This window comes from Hyla sarda, chromosome 4 (assembly GCF_029499605.1).
Source record: "Hyla sarda isolate aHylSar1 chromosome 4, aHylSar1.hap1, whole genome shotgun sequence".
NCBI lineage: Eukaryota > Metazoa > Chordata > Amphibia > Anura > Hylidae > Hyla > Hyla sarda.
The window spans coordinates 391,248,362-391,272,051 of record NC_079192.1 but is presented as its reverse complement, the minus strand read 5'-3'; the positions used below and the strand labels follow the sequence as shown (position 1 = coordinate 391,272,051).

The 23,690-nt window shown below is 38.8% G+C and overlaps 1 protein-coding gene across 46 annotated transcripts in view; it reads left to right on the top strand.

The window, feature by feature from the left end:
* The window catches only part of LOC130267390 (protocadherin gamma-C5-like), a 571,493-nt gene that overhangs the window by 463,456 nt on the left and 84,347 nt on the right, over window positions 1-23,690 (top strand). For 2 of the 46 annotated variants that reach the window (XM_056517111.1, XM_056517104.1), the window contains exon 1: window positions 1,174-3,760. The exons of 42 other annotated variants lie outside the window; for them this stretch is intronic. In XM_056517111.1, the coding sequence (XP_056373086.1) occupies window positions 1,322-3,760 (2,439 nt within the window). In that variant the 5' untranslated portion in view covers window positions 1,174-1,321. Of the gene's footprint in view, window positions 1-1,173; window positions 3,761-6,442; window positions 9,045-23,690 lie in introns of those variants that run through there. 2 more of the 46 variants (XM_056517103.1, XM_056517091.1) reach the window with 1 other exon arrangement.

Genomic DNA, 23,690 nt, shown 5'->3' with positions numbered 1-23,690 from the left:
GGACACCAACGGGTCCCATTGACTTTGAATATGGGTCGGTCAAGTTTCTGTCTGGTGACCGCTGTTTTTCAGAAGTCGAGCGGAAAGAAAACTCTGACCTGCAGTATTTTTTCTCAGCTCTTATCATCTTAACGAACTCAGGGAACTTAACGCGTGATGTGAACCCGGCATAAACTTTAGCTGCCTAAAGACATGTAAGTGGTTTGTTGTCCCAAAATGTGCTGACAGGTTCTACATAAAGTTAATGTAGAATAATAACATAATAATAACAACTATAAAAGTCTAGCAATAATAGTAGAAGGGCGTGGATAAAAAATAATAAAAATATAAAACAGATATAGACACTTCTGTATAGTGTATTGTTAAGCAGAAAAAACCTTTTTATAAATTTAAATTTATTACCAATAAAGATATTATTTTGTCTTGGCTTTAAAATGTAAAAAATTTACATTTAACAGACTAATAATGAAATTTTAGAAAATATTTAACCTTTTGATAAATGGTGACTTAGACAGGACATGGAAGGATAAGGGTGGTAACATTGTGTGGTTTATGTAAGTGGATAGGCCAGATGCAACTGGTAATGTCGCTATTGCTGCATGAGCACCTGATATCAGAGAAGCTGTGAGGAAACAAAAGCTGCAGCAGGTGAGTTTCAATAGTTGCTTATTAGTCCCTTTAACATTTATTACAACTGATGGAGACTGTAGTATATCTGTCCGTTCAGGGGATTATTCAGACACTTTGAACAAAATATCCAATACAAGCTAAGCCTAGACTTATAATGATTTAGCCATGGATTCTTGTTGTCATTCTCTTTAACAGGTACTCATAAGACTGCATTAAGAAAGTAAATGGTTGTTGTTTTTTTATTTATTTTTTATTTATTTTTGCTAATTATAATACTAGTATTTCCCTTTCTCATATATTGATATTTTTTTTTTATTATTTATTTTACATTTTTAAATTAATGGTATGGTCCTTTTCCTGAATTTCTACTTCTTTTTAAAACTAAATGAACTATCGTACTTCTCATTATTTGCCAGAAGAGGGCAGACATGTCATCCTAATATCACAGCTACAGCAGTTTCAGCCACTCATGTCAGCTGAGCGCTCTCCTCCCCCTGGCTCAGTGATTCACCCTCCCATCTTTCTTCTCACACAAAGAAGAGCTGCTGCTCCGATGAGAGCCCTGTGGATGATCTCAATGCAGGAAAACCAGGATTTACCCTTTCTTAGGATTTCTATTTTGGCTGCTCACACACTTGGATTGATGGGATGATGATTATTTTCTACACATTTTAGAAGAAGGATTTAAGATATGGACAATCAGAGCTTTGTGAAGGCTTGGAAATGGCAAGTAGCTTTCTCCCTTCTCCTTTGTAGCTGGGGCTGGGTCTCTGGGCAGCTGCGTTATTCTATTGCTGAGGAGTCTCATCCAGGGACTGTAGTGGGGAATGTGGCTCAGGATCTGGGGGTGAATGTGGCTGATATTAGGAGAAGGAGACTGAGTCTGGGGTCAGAAGGAAGCAGCAGATTCTTCTCTATAGAGCAGAAGAATGGAGCTCTGGTTGTATATGAGAGGATTGATAGGGAGAGCCTGTGTGGGTCCAGCCTGAGCTGTTTACTGCATTTAGAGGTTGTGGCTGAGAACCCTCTGGAGCTGCACAGTCTTGAGATAGAGATTCTGGATATTAACGATAATTCACCAACATTTACAAATTTAAATAAAATTATAAACATTACAGAAGCCATTCCTGGAGTAAGATTTCAGTTAGAAACAGCAAAGGATTTAGATGTGGGTAAAAATGGCATTAGTCAGTACATATTAAATCCAAATCCATACTTTACCCTGCTCGTGAAGCATCGGAAGGATGGGACCCTCATAGCTGAGCTTGTATTAGAAAAGAGCCTGGATAGGGAAGAAAAAGCTGAACATAAGCTAATTCTTACAGCTGTTGATGGGGGAGACCCTCCTAAATCAGGGTCCACACAGATAACTATAAAGGTTTTTGATATAAATGACAATGCACCCGTGTTCGATCAGTCCAGTTATAAGGTCAGTGTTTTAGAAAATATCCCATTGAACACAGTTATTATACGACTAAATGCTACAGATTTAGATGAGGGACCAAATGGGGAAATCTCTTATTCATTTGATCATAATATTTTAGATTCTGCAAAAAATATATTTAAGATAAATTCATTTACTGGTGAAATAGTGACAAAGGCAGTTGTGGATTTTGAAGAATCAGATTTTTACGAATTGTATGTCAAAGCCACAGACAAAGGATCTCCAACATTAGAGGGACATTGTGTTATCCAGGTTGAGGTAAAAGATGTAAATGATAACACCCCAGAAATTATCTTCACCTCCAAAACTAATGAGGTTCCTGAGAATGCCCCCATAGGAACTGTGGTCGGATTCATCACAGTCAGAGATAAGGATTCTGGTAAAAATGGAGAGATTAGGCTGGAAGTGTCAACAGGTTTACCCTTTAGAATCCAACCCATGTCCCAGCGTTATGCTCTGGTCACTAGTGGACATCTGGACAGGGAGAAGCTCTCACAATATACTATTAGACTGACGGCATCTGATCTGGGGTCTCCATCTCTCAGCAGCCACATTACAATCAGCCTTAATATCTCTGATGTTAATGATAATCCTCCAGCATTTCTACACCATGTCTACAATGCCTTCATAGCAGAAAACAATGAGGCGGGCAGACTGTTATGTACGGTCTCTGCTGTAGATCCAGATGAGGGAGCTAATGCAAACCTCATTTACTCCATCGCTGAGAGCCACATCCATGGTTCTCCGGTCTCTTCATTTGTCTACATTAACTCCGAAACCGGAAATATTTATGCACAAAGGTCTTTTGACTATGAACAATTCCAGGTTCTGCAGATCACAGCAAGAGTGGAAGATTCCGGATCTCCAAAATTATCCTCCAATGTTTCTGTCTTCATCTTTATTCTGGATACAAATGACAACTCTCCCACTATCTTATACCCAGAGAATATAGGGGAGACCATTGCTGAAGAGACCATTCCCAGATCTGCTGGTGCTGGTTACTTAGTCAGTAAGGTGTCTGCAGTGGATGTAGATTCTGGGCACAATGCCTGGCTCCTCTATAGTCTGGTTCAGTCTACCAGTCCTGCTTTATTCCACATCTCTGAAAACACAGGAGAAGTCAGGACTCTCCGAGGATTACATGAGACAGAGAACACGGAGCATCGACTTGTGATTGTAGTCCGTGACCATGGGGAACCTTCTATGACAACTACAGCTACTATCATTGTGAATATATTAGACTCTGTGGCTCAGGAAAGTCCTAGATCTCAAGACTTTCTTACAAATGCCAAATCTACTCCAGACCTGACTCTGTATCTTATTGTCTCCCTTGTGGCCATCACTGCTGTTTTTCTTGTCACATTTACAATATTACTTGTCAGGTGCCTTAGAAACAAATATGATTCTGGGTGTGGATTCTGCTTTACTGACAAATCCCTTTCTACAAGTTATATGGATCAGTACAAACCAACCCTTTACCTGAACTCAGACGGCACATTGAAGTACATGGAGGTGCGGATGGCCCCACCGGAAGCTCCGGGGTCTTGTTATCCGGCTTGTTTCCCTCCTGTAACAGATGTTCCAGGATTTACATTAAGTAAAACTGAAAATGTTCCTCAATTAACTGAACCAACTGCGGGATCTAATCCCTTATCTAACTCAGACTGGTGTAATGATCCCAATCAGGTGAGATATTAATTATAATTTTAAGGCCTCTTTTGTTATATGGATGGGGATTCAGGGTGAAAGGATTGGTGCACATGTACTCATGCACGACTCTTCAAACCGATATATGTTTATTTGTTGTTATTGCAAATATTTTATTTACCTAAAGACATTTTTGAATAAAAAACATATTTAGGGACTTTTTTTTCTTGCTTATGGCACAACTGACATGAATAGGACATAGAATATTGGCATATATGTTTTTTGTAGTGATACAGAGGAATATCTATACCACATTATTATTTTGGTTAAGGCGGCCATATGAATTTGACTTACCCTTAGATCTTCACAGTAGGCACATGAGGGCTACATGTGGACCCTAAGCCTCATGCACGAAATCTCTGCTGTAAGCGATAGTGTTGTTTACTTGCATTTGGATAAATATTTGTACTGTATTTGGATAGATATAAAATAGTTAAGATAAATTTTAGTTTGATTATTTTTTATATCACAATTTGTATATGGCCTTTGGACTCTATATTATAAAATGTTCAATGTTATAGATAAGCGTGTGTTACCATAGCTGTTTTCTGTAGCACGGGTAGTAGATATGCAAGTATGCAGCAAATTTTAATTATTTTTCCTGTAACCTCTCAAATTCAACCTTAACTTGTATACTTGGAACCTTCAGTTTTATATCTTGAGATGGAACTGATTTACTCATATTTCCACCATTGTTGACCAAGAGTTTTACTAGTAATATGGGAGATCATCTGGGAAGGGATCTAATTCTCTACGACTTATCTCTTCAATGTTATAAACATAGTAGGGGCCTAGAGACGTGGCTGTGGGCCATATTATAGCGGACTTCAAATTTGTACAGAAAAAAAAGAAAATTCGTGTTATTTCATTACACACCTTATAACCCACTAGAAGCATTAAAAAGTGCCTACAGGTCTGTAATTTGAAAATACAATCTTGTGCTGCCGCACAGGCTCAACGCTCATGTATTTGCCATGCTCATGAGGCCTAAAGGTACCATTTATGACATACACTCGCTCAGTGATAAACTTGGTGTACATTCTCTATTTACTCCTCTTTTAAGTATCCTCTAGCCTATGTACCACTGAAATGTTTTTTATAAAGTTAAGTCATCATTAAAATTGCCCGTTTAATGCTGATAAAGGTCTGTAGTATATTTAGATATTATGCGTTCTTGGCAAAAATTGAGCAATATAAGAGGTGCTATGATCGTTTATCTGTGCATGTAGCATTCAAAGGAATATTCCAGTGTCCCCAAATTCTGCATATAATACTGGGGATGTAGGAAAAAGAAAAGCTACACTCACCTACCCCCGATTCTCCACAAGTCACACTGCTATTCCCATTTAACTTCTTCTGGTCACCCAAATTTAGCTCTTCCGCCTGCTTCTGGGATTAGAGGACGGAGAAGGACCCTTCTGCCCAGCCATTTACTGGCCATAGTGGTTTCCCTTCTTGGTAGTGGTTGGCCAACCTCAATTCTTGGAAGCAGACAGAGGATACAAACATTGAAGGACCAGAAGGAGATAAACAGAAATCTGCAGGGGATTGGGGATAGGTAAGTATAACTTTTTTCCTCTTTTCTTTGTAGCCACATTACATGCAGATTGTGGGAACTCAGGAAAACCCCTTTATTGGGATGAAGCAGAAGGGAAGGATGTTTTGGGATGAAGCAGTTTTGGGATGAAGCAGATGGGAAGGATAACATGATGAAAATGTAAACAATAACAGATAATGACACTTCTGTACAGTTTACTAACAACAACAGCTAAAAAATTAATCTCATAACCAAACTTATGTTCTTAAGATATATATATATATATATATATATATATATATATATATATATATATATATATATATAAATGTATCTTATATAATGGATATTTTATTGTGTTGCCAATAGAAATAATGTTGTTGGATTTATTTATTTTTTTGTATTATTTTATTTTTTATTGATTTTCAAGTAAAATATAAAATATAGTAAAAAAACGGATAATGAAATATCAGAGAAAATGTAGCCTTTTCATGCATAGTCACTCAGACCTGACATGTAGGGTTTAAGGAGGTAACACAAAGCATGGCTGGTGACATCACTCAGCAACTACTGCATCAGCAATTTACATCAGAGGATCGGGAGGTGAACAAGCAAAACAGTAGGTGAGTATCATTAGTTATTTATAGGGGGCCTCTATGGACTGTCTAGTCAGGAGATTATCCAGTCACTTTAATGAAAAATTTCAGTAATAGAAATACCTCAGATTATTCTTGCCAGTTTAGTGGGTATTCGGCTTGTTGCATTTGGAAACAACTTTTCTTTAGTTTTTTTGTATTTTGCTATTTTAACCAGTACTTCTCTTTAAAAAAATAAATCAAAATTATTGATCAAACAAAGTTTTATACCTTGAAATATTTAAAACCATAGTTTGGTCTTCTCCCTAAATTCCTATTGCTTAAAGAAATATACTATTATATGATTGAAGTATTTTGTGAAAGAAAAAAAAAAAAACTACATACATTGTAGTTCTTACTATTTGCCAGCAGAGGGCAGAAAAGTCATCTAAGAGATGTTTCAGCATTGTTAGGAGATGTGCTCATGTCAGCTGAGCGCTCTCCTCCCCCTGGCTCAGTGATTCACCCTCCCATCGTTTCTCTCACACAAAGAAGAGCTGCTGCTCCGATGAGAGCCCTGTGGATGATCTCAATGCAGGAAAACCTGGATTTACCCTTTCCTTGGATTTTTATTTTGGCTACTCACACACTTGGATTGATGGGATGATGATTATTTGCTACACATTTTAGAAGAAGGATTTAAGATATGGACAATCAGAGCTTTGTAAAGGCTTGGAAATGGCAAGTAGCTTTCTCCCTTCTCCTTTGTAGCTGGGGCTGGGTCTCTGGGCAGCTGCGTTATTCTATTGCTGAGGAGTCTCATCCAGGGACTGTAGTGGGGAATGTGGCTCAGGATCTGGGGGTGAATGTGGCTGATATTAGGAGAAGGAGACTGAGTCTGGGGTCAGAAGGAAGCAGCAGATTCTTCTCTATAGAGCAGAAGAATGGAGCTCTGGTTGTATATGAGAGGATTGATAGGGAGAGCCTGTGTGGGTCCAGTCTGAGCTGTTTACTGCATTTAGAGGTTGTGGCTGAGAACCCTCTGGAGCTGCACAGTCTGGAGATAGACATTCTGGATATTAATGATAATTCTCCAATATTTACAACTTCGAATCAGATGTTGAATATTACAGAAGTATTTTCCAGTCCTGGAGTAAGATTTCAGATACAAACAGCAAAAGATTTAGATGTGGGTAAAAATGGTGTTAGTCAGTACAGATTAAGCCAAAATCCATTTTTTTCTCTGGCTATGAAGCATCGTATAGATGGGACCCTCATAGCGGAGCTTGTGTTAGAAAAGAGCCTGGATAGGGAAGAAAAAGCTGAACATAAGCTAATTCTTACAGCTGTAGATGGGGGAGACCCTCCTAAATCGGGGTCCACACAGATTACTGTGATGGTGTTAGATATTAATGACAATGCACCCGTGTTCGATCAGTCCAGTTATAAGGTCAGTGTTTTAGAAAATATCCCATTGAACACAGTAATTATACGACTAAATGCTACAGATCTGGATGACAGTGCAAATGGAGAAATCTCTTATTCCTTTGACCACCATACTTTGGATTCTGCCAAAAGGATATTTAAAATAGATTCAAAGGCAAATGAAATAGTGACTATAGATACTTTAGATTTTGAGGATTCAGTGCTTTATGAATTGTATATCAAAGCAACAGACAAAGGATCTCCAACATTAGAGGGACATTGTGTTATCCAGGTTGAGGTAAAAGATGTAAATGATAACACCCCAGAAATTATCTTTACCTCCAAAACTAATGAGGTTCCTGAGAATGCCCCCATAGGAACTGTGGTCGGATTCATTACAGTCAGAGATAATGATTCTGGAAAAAATGGAGAGATTAGGCTGGAATTGTCACCAAACCTTCCCTTTAGAATCCAGCCCATGTCCCAGCGTTATACTCTGGTCACTAGTGGACATCTGGACAGGGAGAAGCTCTCACAATATACTATTAGACTGACGGCATCTGATCTGGGGTCTCCATCTCTCAGCAGCCACATTACAATCAGCCTTAATATCTCTGATGTTAATGATAATCCTCCAGCATTTCTACACCATGTCTACAATGCCTTCATAGCAGAAAACAATGAGGCGGGCAGACTGTTATGTACGGTATCTGCTGTAGATCCGGATGAGGGAGCTAATGCAAACCTCATTTACTCCATCGCTGAGAGTCACATCCATGGTTCTCCGGTCTCTTCCTTTGTCTACATTAACTCCGAAACCGGGAACATTTATGCACAAAGGTCTTTTGACTATGAACAATTCCAAGTTCTGCAGATCACAGCAAGAGTGGAAGATTCCGGATCTCCAAAATTATCCTCCAATGTTTCCGTCTTCATCTTTATTCTGGATACAAATGACAACTCTCCCACTATCTTATACCCAGAGAATACAGGGGAGACCATTGCTGAAGAGACCATTCCCAGATCTGCTGGTGCTGGTTACTTAGTCAGTAAGGTGTCTGCAGTGGATGTAGATTCTGGGCACAATGCCTGGCTCCTCTATAGTCTGGTTCAGTCTACCAGTCCTGCTTTATTCCACATCTCTGAATACACAGGAGAAGTCAGGACTCTCCGAGGATTACATGAGATAGAGAACACGGAGCATCGACTTGTGATTGTAGTCCGTGACCATGGGGAACCTTCTATGACAACTACAGCTACTATCATTGTGAATATATTAGACTCTGTGGCTCAGGAAAGTCCTAGATCTCAAGACTTTCTTTCAAATGCCAAATCTACTCCAGACCTGACTCTATATCTTATTGTCTCCCTTGTGGCCATCACTGCTGTTTTTCTAGTCACATTTACTATATTACTTGTCAGGTGCCTTAGAAACAAATATGATTCTGGGTGTGGATTCTGCTTTACTGACAAATCTCTTTCTACAAGCTATATGGATCAGTACAAACCAACCCTTTACCTGAACTCAGATGGCACATTGAAATACATGGAGGTGCGGATGGCCCCACCAGAAGCCCCAGGGTCTTGTTATCCTGCTTGTTTTCCCCCTACTACAGATATTCCAAATTTTACTTTGACTAAATCATTAAATGCTTCTCATGATGTTGGTACAGTGGAACATACAAATCCTTCCTCTGATTCAAGTTGGTTAAATGAAACTAACCAGGTGAGATACTAAAGCCTACCAAGGGCATGAATATGTCCTGTTTACAGTAAGGTACTACAACCACTGGTAATGTGTGATATAGTGTGCTTGAGAATTTTTTAGCACCTCTTTAATATTTTTGTGTTTGTTCAATAGCTGTCATGATCTGATTATTTTTTATGGTTATATAACGCCAATGTTCTGCTAAGCCAATTCCAGTTGTACCACACTGACATCTCATAACAACCATACAGTAAATCTCTACTGTACACTCTACATGTAGTGGCAAGGAAATAAAACCCTATTTTTGCTATATCTGGAATATATAGATAGATAGGAGAGTAGGAAGAGCAGCACAACCTCAAAGACTGCAATCGGGCAGTTGAAACGTTGTTCCTTGATGTTGGGTCAATAAACCTTATTCACCTTTATACATTGGAGTGCTGCAGTCCTCGTTTTTGGTGTAGATAGATAGATAGATATAGATAATAGACACCATGTGTTAATCTGTTTGTATATAGGGTTAATATGTTGGCTTGACTTTGTTGGATGCATTGGTACGGTGTTAATTTTTCATAGGGAATATTATAATATTATGAATGTGATTGTGCAGGATTCTTTCTCATTGCCTACAGTGCATGGGCTTATGAAAGAGCAACACATTTTAAAAGGGATATTCCCTTACATTTTATCATTGGTTGTGCCACAGAGTTGACACTGGCATCTCGGCATCAAGGTACAGCTATTTGCAGGGGAAAAAAACTCAATGAACCTTTTTTGGATATAGAGCTAACCAATCATACTGGCAATACGTGATCTAAAAATGTTTATTTTTGTATTTTTATTAGTTGTTTTTGAAAATTATTCATAGAACTGCGTAGGACCAAGGGCATACATAAGAGGCAGTGTATCAGTTTTGTTTTAAAATATATTTTTATTATTTTTTGCAAATCAACAATGCAAAAAGCATTCATCTATTAATATGAATGGAAGAGCATGTCAACAGTACAGTACAACAAAGCATAGCCTCCAGTAAGGTACACATAATAATAATAATATAGCTTATGTATTGATGGCCATTGTATGTCTATGGCACCTTCAGTTTATCTTAATGATATGTGTGTCTAGAGAGTGGAGAGAGAGCGAGTTTCCTCACTTGTTAGCTGGTTGACGCCGTGCATTTGGTAGTTATAGAGGCCTGGAGCTCTGCCCAACGATGACTGACCCTGTTCTTATTACTGTCACTTAGTGAGAACCTCTAAAAAAAAACCTATTAGGTTTTCGGAAGTCGCCTTGATTGTCATAAATAGTCAACTGCATGGACAGTGAAACAAACTTTTCTTTTCTAAATGGCACAACGCAGAACCATAGAGGGAGTGAGTTTGATCTATGCTATAGTATGCCATATCTTGTATGTATCTCTGTATAATAATATTAAAGCCTAGCTAGTAAAACTTTTTAAAATGCTTTAAATCTGCTTCTTGGCTGAGAATAGTTAACATTGCACAAAGTTTTGTATTAACTGTAAAATCTTGGTAGAACTTTATTGACCAATTTTGTGGCAATAATATAGAAAGCATGATGGAGCCTAAAGTACAAACCAATGCAAACTATATAGGTTTGTAAGTATGAAGGTTATTTCATGCTCCTACAATTTTATAAAAAAATTATAAATAGATAGATATGCAGTATTACATGCCTATGCTTATGTATGGAAAGATACATTCAACACCATTAGTTGGAAATTATATATGTATTATTTTTTTTTATTGTGCTTAAAGCTCTCTACAGAATACTTAAAGACGTAATCCGCTGCTCAGCGCTTGGAACAAAATGTTTCGAATGCTTAGAGCCGGTGGCGGGAGCTCGTCATAGCCCCGCCCCACATGATGTCACACTCCACCCCCTCAATGCAAGTCTATGGGAGGGGGCGTGACAGCCGTCATGCCCCCTTTTATAGACTTGCATTGAGGAGGCGGGGCGTGATGTCATGAGGGGGCGGAGTACCAGGTTAAGTCTAGGCATGGGGGGGGAGTAATTTGGGCAGCACCTGAGGACACGTGGGGCAAGAGAGGGTTGTAGAATTCATTCACATTTAAGTGCAGGAGCTAGAAAAAGGAAGCCAAGGAAGCACAAAAGAAACTACATATCTAGATAAAGTGCAGCATATTACCTAGGTCGAATGTATAATATCCTTTTTTTAAATCAATAAAAAATAAGATAAAATTAGAGATATAAACCCCCCTTTAGGCAGAAAAACAGAAAGGTAACACCCTATATGTCAACACTTACAATATATGATGAGTTACAATGAACAGACTCAATCCCAGTACAACATGTTCATGTGCTACAAGAGCCTCAGGTTCAATGATCTATACATACCACGTTAATAACGAATAACAAGACCACACTTAGCAATGCATAATGCCTAAATAGGAAATGTCTTATGAAAGGGGATGGGACTATTGATTGTCATTATTATAATAATCTTAGTCCCACATTAGGGAATTTTGAGTTAATCGAGAAGAGTCTTCTGTTCAGGATCTTAAAGGGGTATTCCAGGATTTTTTTTTATTTGACTATGCTACAGGGGCAGTAAAGTTAGTGTAGTTCATAATATAGTGTCTGTACCTGTGTGTGACGGTTTTCTCACAATTCTTCTGTGATTTTCACCCCAATATTTATTTTTAACAGCATACAAAATGACTATTGTCACAGATTTTTCCCAGGTTACAATGCGGCCGAGACCTGACTCACTAGTCAGCTGATGACAGGGAGCCTGTCTGCTTCAATGCGTGGAGCGATCGCTTGGTGGGAGAGAGATTAATCGGCAGCTAATGCAAAAGCTGTAGGCACCCTGATTGAAAACCACAGGTCTTTTGAATGGATGCAGCTCATTTATGTTTCACTGGGTGGGGTGGCTGATGTGTGGGAGGGAGTAAAATGGAATTATGGGATTTGTAGTCAAAAAAGAAAAACTCAAACAGAAAATACCAGTTCACAAAAAGCTAGCCACAGTGTTATGGTAATCTCACAACATAGCCATTTAGCCCCAAGACAAGCACATATCCTTCCTAAGCATGTCCATTACTGTCTGCTAGGTATTTACTAAAATCACTTCATGGTGAATAACCCCTTTAAGCTCTTGGTCAGAGTGGAGAAGACTCTGCAGGGCCAAAGCTGTCCAGTATTACACAGATAGCCCAGGGATTTGAATTGGCATGTGTAATACTTAATATCCCCTGTAGTGGTGCTACAGAAAAACTAAACACTTACTGTCAGGTTTGTCTATGGTAAACATTAGGGATCTAAGCAGTCACTTTATGATTAGCTGATTCTTAAGGGACCGTTCTAGCAAATGGACACCCCCCTTAACTGCAGCTGATGGTAGTTTGTTTTACTTGCTTAACATTTTAAATACCAAATCTTATACAGAACATGGCAACCAGCGAGTTTGCTACAGGTTTATCTGGGTAAGCCGTCCCTAAAATGTACTTATAATAGAAAGCTTCTTTCTTAAACCTGGTCTACAGTTATTGTTAAAGATTGTTATCTAATATACTGGAGTGTGACTTCTACTCATATGACATTTTCACCAATTATTTAGTTTATTAGAATCTGTACATTGTTTATAACCACCAGTTCAGAGATTTTAATAGTTTCATTCTTATACCATGAAAAACAAATTATTTCTGATGTATCTTTTTTTAATTTTACTTCTAAATAGACATCTTTTTAAAAGAGCATATGGATGCTGTGATCTAAAGTAAACTATTTCCTATACTGTGAAAATTTTATGACCAGATAGAGTAGTTTATCAATTAATAGAAACAATCTTAAAATACCAAATTGTTAGGATTATAAACTGTACTTATCAGAATTTAACAGCAGAGGGCAGTCTTGTCATCCAGTCAAGCCTTATAGACCTTCTCATGTCAGCTGTGCGCTCTCCTCCCCCTGGCTCAGTGATTCACCCTCCCATCTTTCTTCTCACACAAAGAAGAGCTGCTGCTCCGATGAGAGCCCTGTGGATGATCTCAATGCAGGAAAACCAGGATTTACCCTTTCCTTGGATTTCTATTTTGGCTGCTCACACACTTGGATTGATGGGATGATGATTATTTTCTACACATTTTAGAAGAAGGATTTAAGATATGGACAATCAGAGCTTTGTGAAGGCTTGGAAATGGCAAGTAGCTTTCTCCCTTCTCCTTTGTAGCTGGGGCTGGGTCTCTGGGCAGCTGCGTTATTCTATTGCTGAGGAGTCTCATCCAGGGACTGTAGTGGGGAACGTGGCTCAGGATCTGGGGGTGAATGTGGCTGATATTAGGAGAAGGAGACTGAGTCTGGGGTCAGAAGGAAGCAGCAGATTCTTCTCTATAGAGCAGAAGAATGGAGCTCTGGTTGTATATGAGAGGATTGATAGGGAGAGCCTGTGTGGGTCCAGCCTGAGCTGTTTACTGCATTTAGAGGTTGTGGCTGAGAACCCTCTGGAGCTGCACAGTCTGGAGATAGAGATCCTGGATATTAATGATAATTCACCAATATTTACAACCAACAACCAGATTATTAGAATTACAGAGCTAGTATCAAGTCCTGGGGTTCATTTCCCCTTAAAAACTGCACAGGACCTGGATGTAGGTATTAATGGTGTTAACCAGTATAAACTGACTCCAAATCCATATTTTTCATTATCTGTAAATAACCATAATGGTGAAACCCTTATAGCAGAGTTAGTGCTCGAAAAGACTCTAGACAGGGAAAAGATAGCGGAGCACAAGCTTATTCTCACTGCTAAAGATGGGGGTGATCCAGCCAGATCCGGATCTACACAGATAACGGTCATCGTATTAGATATCAACGACAATGCACCCGTATTTGATCAGTCAAGGTATAAGATTAGTGTTCCAGAAAATATCCCATTAAACACAACAATTGTAAAAGTAAATGCTACTGATTTGGATGAAGGTTCAAATGGTGAAATACTATATTCCTTCGATCATAATACTTTAGATTCTGTGTTAAAAGCATTTCAGATAAATTCATATACCGGTAAAATATATTTGAAAAAGGAACTGGATTATGAATCTTCAAAATCTTATGAATTATTTGTCAAGGCAGCAGACAATGGATCTCCTAAACTAGAAGGGAGATGTGTAGTTAAGGTGGAAGTAGAAGATATAAATGATAACACCCCAGAAATTATTTTTAACTCTAAAAATAAGGTAGTCCCTGAAAATGCTCCCATAGGAACTGTGGTCGGATTCATCACAGTCAGGGATAAGGATTCTGGCAAAAATGGAGAGATTAGGCTGGAAGTGTCACCAAATTTACCCTTTAAAGTCCAGCCCATGTCCCAGCGTTATGCTCTGGTCACTAGTGGACATCTGGACAGGGAGAAGCTCTCACAATATACTATTAGACTGACGGCATCTGATCTGGGGTCTCCATCTCTCAGCAGCCACATTACAATCAGCCTTAATATCTCTGATGTTAATGATAATCCTCCAGCATTTCTACACCATGTCTACAATGCCTTCATAGCAGAAAACAATGAGCCGGGCAGACTGTTATGTACGGTATCTGCTGTAGATCCGGATGAGGGAGCTAATGCAAACCTCATTTACTCCATCGCTGAGAGCCACATCCATGGTTCTCCGGTCTCTTCATTTGTCTACATTAACTCCGACACCGGGAACATTTATGCACAAAGGTCTTTTGACTATGAACAATTCCAGGTTCTGCAGATCACAGCAAGAGTGGAAGATTCCGGATCTTCAAAATTATCCTCCAATGTTTCCGTCTTCATTTTTATTCTGGATACAAATGACAACTCTCCCACTATCTTATACCCAGACAATACAGGGGAGACCATTGCTGAAGAGACCATTCCCAGATCTGCTGGTGCTGGTTACTTAGTCAGTAAGGTGTCTGCAGTGGATGTAGATTCTGGGCACAATGCCTGGCTCCTCTATAGTCTGGTTCAGTCTACCAGTCCTGCTTTATTCCACATCTCTGAATACACAGGAGAAGTCAGGACTCTCCGAGGATTACATGAGACAGAGAGCACGGAGCATCGACTTTTGATTGTAGTCCGTGACCATGGGGAACCTTCTATGACAACTACAGCTACTATCATTGTGAATATATTAGACTCTGTGGCTCAGGAAAGTCCTAGATCTCAGGACTTTCTTACGAATGCCAAATCTACTCCAGACCTGACTCTATATCTTATTGTCTCCCTCGTGGCCATCAGTGCGGTTTTTCTGGTCACATTTACGATATTACTTGTCAGGTGCCTTAGAAAGGATCATTATAATAACTGTGACTCTTGTTTTCCCAACAAAACACGTTCTGAGAGATATTTAGATCAGTACAAACCAACCCTTTACCTAAACAATGATGGGACGTTAAAGTACATGGAGGTGCGGATGGCCCCACCAGAGTCCGCAGCTCCCTGTTATTCGGCTTGCTTCCCCCCAACAAACATTCCAAATTTGACATTAACAAAAACAGTTAATGCAACTGATATGGACAAAGAAATTACACCATTGAATAACACAAGCTTGTTTAATGATCTAAATCAGGTGAGAAAATATTACTATCATATAAACATTTTTGTGCGTTTTTTTTAGTTCGCCCTATACTAATTGCACTTTGGAAACTTTTGATCAAACTAGCAAATCATTTAGAGATTATGCTGTATATTTGCTGTTTATAGATTTTATTTCCATTTATCTTTGCCTGACGTGTCCGATAAATAATTTAATTAGGATAAGGCAACAAGATTATAAAGTTGGCTTATGTGTAAATTTTGTGGATTACATGGCCCAAGGATTAAGGCACAACTTTGTTTTTCTTCTCTTTGGGTTTCTTGGGGTTGATCCCCCTACTGATATGGACTGGTCAACAATGAGTATTTCTGGAAACTTTCTTTTGATTGGGATTTTGATATACATTATTTTTAAACTATTTGACTTAAGGACTTCTTTATTGGTAGCAAATATTAGAAATCCAGTTTTCTATAAGGGAGCCAGAATAAACAGTCACAATGATTTTGGCCCTATCATCAATTAGTTTAGGGGGAACCTTCTTTAGTTACAATCTGTTCATAAAATTACAGTGGATTCTCCAAAAGTGACCAATTCAGTTCAAAACAGCAGAATACACAAATGTTAATGCTATGACACTGTTTTCATTTGCAATACTTTTTTTGAAATTATTGTGCTGTGACTGGTCACCCGTTCATAACATTTTCCATGTCAGTGATTTGCATTATGACCTATAAGATGTGGTATTTCTTGACTAAATGTTCTCTAAATAAGTGGATTAGTCAAAACCAATTAGTCAGTCTCCAGTATAGCAGGGGTATGCATCCTGGGAAAATTGTTACCAGAAAAGTAGTGTTAGAAGTCCAGCCAGATACCCATATCTATGCATCTGATTCTACTGCCAGTGCATGTATTTTTAATGGTAAAATAAATCCTAACATTTTGTGCCCCTACCAAATACACTCTATTACAGTAGGTTGGTCTATTATCTCAGGATTCAAGGGCAGATTCAACTCATCTTAGATTTATTTATATTTTTCATAATGATAATAAAACAATGCATGGTGCTTTGTTTTCTATGTAAATACTAACGTATAAAACAAGTTTCTTGTGTATGTTATATATTCATCACAGATAACCCTCTAATAGTCGGTGCTGTGATCGGCTCTACATCGCATATTGCATATTTGGCTAGTATGACCTCCACCAAATAGCTGATTTTTGCCTTTAGCTGCTCAAATATCATTTTGTAACAGCTGCTACATGGAAATGCTGTATTACATGCTGTCGCTTAAATGAATGGCTATCCAAGTATTATACAGACAGACGGGATCCAGCAGAGCAGGAATCCGAAAATGATTAGCTCTGACTCCTCAAAAAGGAGTCATAAGCAAGTACAACTCATATATATATATATATATATATATATATATATATATATATATATATATATAGCAAATAGATAAAGACAGCATCTCAGTCGTCCAGAGTAGAAGAAGAAAATGAAAATGGGGTGCCCGCATTCCTGGAACCTGGGTCCACTGGTTCCTCAATCAAGAGAAATAAAGATGATGCAGCACTCCACAAATATGCAAAAGGTGGTTGTTTATTCCATCATGTGCAAAGACCTTTGCACATGATGGAATAAACAACCCCCTTTTGCATATTTGTGGAGTGCTGCATCATCTTTATTTCTATATATATATATATATATATATATATATATATATATATATATATTCCATATAAGGCATATGGAAAGATATTGTCTGGAGAAGACAACCCTATAAGCCATTATATATAATTCTATTATTGTCTTAGCTTCTCTTTGGATGTTGCATTCAGTATAAATCCACTCTTGGTGGTTTTCCAGTTTTAAGTGAAGGACTTTTTATTGTACAATAGAATGTTATGCAAATATGCCTGGGTATAGGAGTATTACAGTAACCGCCGTTAGATGAAGGGCTAGTGAGCTGCATACCTTTTCCAAGTTGAGGATCTATACAGCTCATACAGGCACATAGTCTTAAAGGGGACCTGTCTTAACTTTTATGCTGCCTGAACTATGTCCCTAACAGCTTCTCCCTACCCAATTGGCCTCTCCTTACACTTACTGGTGTTTAGACAGCATAAAAATATTCACAGCTCCCATTATTTTCCCTTGTTTCAATAATTTCCAAACATATGCCAGTTGGCCAATGTTTAGGCTTTAAAGGGGTTCTCCACCATAAGGTGATTTAAGTACATACTTACCAGACAGTAATGGACATGCTTAGGAAGGATATGTGCTTGTCTTGGGGCTAAATGTGGCTAGCTTTGTGTGAACTGGTATTTCCTTTTTGCGTTTTCTTATTTTGCCTACAAATCCCATAATTCCATTTTCCTCCCTCCCACACATCAGTCACCCCACCCTTTGAAACATAAATGAGTTGCATCAATTCAAAAGACCTGTGGTTTTCAATCAGGGTGCCTACAGCTGTTGCATTAGTTGCAGATTGATCCCTCCACCCATTGAAGCAGACAGGCTCCCTGTCATCAGCTGACTAGTGAGTCAGGTCTCGGCCGCATTGCAACTGAAGAATCTGAGACAACAGTCATTTTGTATGCTGTTAAAAATAAATATTGGGGTGAAAATCACAGAAGAATTGTGAGAAAACCGTCACACACAGGTACAGACACTAAATTATAAATTACACTAACGTTACAGCCCCTGTAGCATAGTCAAATAAAATAAAAAATCCTGGAATACCCCTTTAAGCAAAAGTGTTAAACCACTTTATTGACATCAGGTCTGCATTTAAGTAATTCTTTCTATTGATGTACAATGCTGTCCATACATACATTTTTGTTGGTGAATACCCCAATAATGAATTAGATTAATTGACAATCTAATTTTATAAAAGCTTGGCATAGACATAGGAATTTTGTTGACTTATCCTGAGAGTTTTGTCAGGATCCAATAATATCCAAGTGCCTATAATAACATAGATGAACTTTTTTTTCCCCCATGACCAAGCAGGTGCCAGAGATGTTTGAGGGAAGTGTATATCATTTCATAACATAGAATTACTCTGTAATGAGTAGGATCTGGTTCTGATTTCAGGGTTAATTTCCCTGTGTTCATCATAGCATCATGCGCTGCTGTGAAAACGCACGGTCCTATCAACTTGCTCTGACCTAGAGCCTGTTACATCTGCCATCCTAGGTGCAAATAAATACATTGCTAGTCTGCTTCAGGCCTTGTTTGAGTTCAGTTCATCTTCACTAGCTATCACACTGCTCATGGTTTGTTCTATACTGTGTATTCTGACCTCGGTTTCCCATACATTTTTTTCTTTGTCTAATGATTTGGTTCCTTATGCTACTATTTCAGTTTTGATCTGTCTTGTTAGACTACTCTATTTCTGTTTGACTGTTCAACCCGTGTTTTGTATTTTTTTTTGTGTCTATTAATGTCCTGACTTGTTTCCTATACCTCCATACACTTTTGTTTATTGTTTAGGACTATGTTTTGCCCCTGCACTTTATTCTAGTGCAGGGATTGTCATCCAGTTGTGGATCTGCTGTCTAGTGATGGCTCTGGGTGAGAGCAGAGTTGCACTTCTCCCTGCCCCAATGGGACATACTTCCTTTCTTACCTTTGATGTCAGCTATGATACTGATCCTTTCCATATTAATATCTTGCTATTCCAAATATAAATATTTATTTATATATATTACCTTTGATGTGCAGAAATGTACAATCTTTTACCGATATCACTGTAACTAGCTGTAATATTTATTCTTTAATGACTGTTATTAGCTGTAATATTTATGTCAATGCCAGACTCCTTATTTGATGACATACATTGCAGATTTTTTCCTTATTACTGAATGCCATCTAAATGGTTTAATTTTTAAGTACCATAAAAAAAATCTAGTTTTTTTTTATATAGGGTTGTCCCAAGTTACAGAGTTTTCTCCTTTTCATAGCACAGTGCTTTAAAATGTTTGGAACCCCATAGAGAATGCCCACTGTGACTCCATTAGTTCGGGGGCCATTATTTTAATCGGTGGGGGTCCCAGTGATTGGACCTTTCTCTTATCAGTTAGAGCTTAAGAGAGGGGATGAAAAACACAGAGGGCGTTCCCTCATAAGGTGTATCCACTGGTGTGTACCGTTCACCACACGCGGGTGTTATACCAACCTTGTAGGTAGCTGCTCTGGAATGTGCAGCGCTGGATAGAGCAGAGATGGTTGCGGTTACTGGTTGCTTCACTCTTACTGGTATCGGGCCCCAATTTTGGTGACGGATGGAGAGCAGTGGAAGGAGTAATATGGTAAAAAAAACGGTTAGGTGAGGCACTGCTCAGTTTTTGGTGAGGAAAGAAGGACTCGAGTAGCACAGGACAATAAAATCTGACACTAAGGCAACACAACAGCACACAGGACTTCTTCTTCAGTACCCCAGCACCAGGTACAATCAGCATCTGGGAATTGTAAGTGGACCTGAGGTAGGCATTAGTGTATGCTGAAACGTGTTGTCCCTACTATACCAATAAAGATTTTATTGTCCTATTATTGTCCTGTGCTACTCGAGTCCTTCTTTCCTGACCAAAAACTGAGCAGCGCCTCACCTTCCACTCCTTCCACTGCTCTTATCAGTTAGTAATCCTCAATCCTGTGGATAGGGGGTATCATTTTATTTTAGTAAAGCCTACGCCTAATTTTGTAAGACTCCCAGACACCTCTACCTAACCCCTTTTAGAGTAACATCTGAAGTTTGCATCAGTATAACATGGCCTTGGTGTTTTGTACAGTAGCCATATTACATTTGTGTGAAGCCAATGTAATAAATAGTTTCCCATGAGGTTAATTGTGCATTTTTTTTTTAATATTCATCAATATTTATTGTAGATAGTGTAATACAAACATATGTTACTGAAATAGAAGAGATTTCATACACTTAGAATCTTTTATTTTGAGTATACACAGGGTTTGTAGTATCTTCTATAAGTGTGAAACTCTTCTTAGCACTTTAATCTACATTTATGTTTAAAAGCAATATTACATACTGTTCTAGTTTTAAGCAAGTTTTATATTTATATCTTGCGAGTACAAGTTTTATTACTTCTAGGTTATTTTTCCTTACATGAAAAAGTTTAACCTGTTAATACAGTATAAAGTTATGATCATCTGGGATTTTTAAGCGTTATACTCATTTTTGTCCAGAAGAGGGAGTGCCTGTCTGCCTATCTAATATCTGGTAACATTAGGAGACCTTCTCATGTCAGCTGTGCGCTCTCCTCCCCCTGGCTCAGTGATTCACCCTCCCATCTTTCTTCTCACACAAAGAAGAGCTGCTGCTCCGATGTACACGCCATGGATGTTTTCCAAGCAGCAAAAGAAGCATATTTTTCAGGAAAAAATTTATTATTCTTTTAATTGAATTAAGAAGCTCCTTTGGATTATAAAGAGGATGTGCATTTTATACCTTATCATCAAAAGGATTTAAGATATGGACAAGCAAAGGTTTCTAAGGGCTTGGAAATGGCAAGTAGCTTTCTCCCTTCTCCTTTGTAGCTGGGGCTGGGTCTCTGGGCAGCTGCGTTATTCTATTGCTGAGGAGTCTCATCCAGGGACTGTAGTGGGGAATGTGGCTCAGGATCTGGGGGTGAATGTGGCTGATATTAGGAGAAGGAGACTGAGTCTGGGGTCAGAAGGAAGCAGCAGATTCTTCTCTATAGAGCAGAAGAATGGAGCTCTGGTTGTATATGAGAGGATTGATAGGGAGAGCCTGTGTGGGTCCAGCCTGAGCTGTTTACTGCATTTAGAGGTTGTGGCTGAGAACCCTCTGGAGCTGCACAGTCTGGAGATAGAGATTCTGGATATTAATGATAATTCACCAATATTTACCGGCACCAATCAGGTGCTAAAGATTACTGAGCTTTTAACAAGTCCCGGTGTACAGTTCCAATTGCAAATCGCTAAAGATACAGATGTCGGTAAAAATGATATTAGCCAATACACATTGAATCCAAACCCATATTTTTCTTTGTCTGTTACAAATCGTAAGGATGGAACCCTCATTCCCGAATTAGTATTAGTGAAATCTCTAGACAGAGAAGAATTAGCAGAGCACAAGCTGATTCTCACTGCTATAGATGGGGGCGATCCAGCCAGATCTGGATCCACTCAGATAACAGTCGTTGTATTAGATATTAATGATAATCCACCAGTGTTTTCTCAGTCAAGATATAAAGTGAATTTATCTGAAAACATTCCTCTGAAAACAGTCGTAATAAAGCTTAATGCTACAGACTTAGATGAGGGCCCAAATGGGGAGATCTTGTATTCATTTAATCACCATACTTCGGAGTCGGAAAAGCAAATATTTGACTTGAATCCACAGACGGGAGAAATATTTATTAAAGGAACTGTGGATTTTGAGGAAGCAAAATTTTATGAGCTTTCGGTCAGGGCAGTAGACAAAGGATCTCCTACACTAGAGGGACGATGTGTTGTTCAGGTAGAAATAGAAGATGTAAATGATAACACCCCAGAAATTATTTTTATATCTAAAAACAATGAGGTTCCTGAGAATGCCCCCATAGGAACTGTGGTCGGATTCATCACAGTCAGAGATAAGGATTCTGGTAAAAATGGAGAGATTAGGCTGGAAGTGTCTTCAGGTTTACCCTTTACATGCCAGCCCATGTCCCACCGTTATGCTCTGGTCACTAGTGGACATCTGGACAGGGAGAAGCTCTCACAATATACTATTAGACTGACGGCATCTGATCTGGGGTCTCCATCTCTCAGCAGCCACATTACAATCAGCCTTAATATCTCTGATGTTAATGATAATCCTCCAGCATTTCTACACCATGTCTACAATGCCTTCATAGCAGAAAACAATGAGGCGGGCAGACTGTTATGTACGGTATCTGCTGTAGATCTGGATGAGGGAGCTAATGCAAACCTCATTTACTCCATCGCTGAGAGCCACATCCATGGTTCTCCGGTCTCTTCATTTGTCTACATTAACTCCGACACCGGGAACATTTATGCACAAAGGTCTTTTGACTATGAACAATTCCAGGTTCTGCAGATCACAGCAAGAGTGGAAGATTCCGGATCTCCAAAATTATCCTCCAATGTTTCTGTCTTCATCTTTATTCTGGATACAAATGACAACTCCCCCACTATCTTATATCGAGAGAATACAGCGGAGACCATTGCTGAAGAGACCATTCCCAGATCTGCTGGTGCTGGTTACTTAGTCAGTAAGGTGTCTGCAGTGGATGTAGATTCTGGGCACAATGCCTGGCTCCTCTATAGTCTGGTTCAGTCTACCAGTCCTGCTTTATTCCACATCTCTGAATACACAGGAGAAGTCAGGACTCTCCGAGGATTACATGAGATAGAGAACACGGAACATCGACTTGTGATTGTAGTCCGTGACCATGGGGAACCTTCTATGACCAGTACAGTCACATTGATTGTAAATATCATGGAAAATATTGCACAAGCCAATCCCAGACCCCAGGACTTTTTAAGTAATGTAAAGCCCACATCAGATATGACTTTATATCTTATTATTTCTCTTGTGGCCATCAGTCTGGTTTCCATTGTAACATTCACTATATTGATTGTCCGGTGCCTTAGAAAAGATTCTTATGGTAGCAGTTGTGGCTCTTGCTTTACCTCCAGATCTCATTCCAATCACTATATAGACCAATATAAACCAACCCTTTACCTGAATACAGATGGGACCCTGAAATACATGGAGGTTCGGATGGCTCCACCAGATCAACAGGAACCATGTTACACAGCTTGCTTACCACCTTATACAAATAATGACTTTATTAGGACATTAGATGTCCCTCGGCAGGAGGTCACGGAAGCAGAATCTTCTACTGTTCACAGCTTGGCTGAAGTGAATCAGGTGAGGTGAAACATCAGTAAACGCTGTCAGATCTCATGGATCTCTTTACCTATTGTAGGTATAGTGTACATCACTAAGGAATATGTCTGCACTATATAAAATACATAATTATAATAGTCACATAGTTTTACATATGAATTCAATTTACAAGAAATTCTTTTCCGTGGTGATATAACGTGATGTACAAT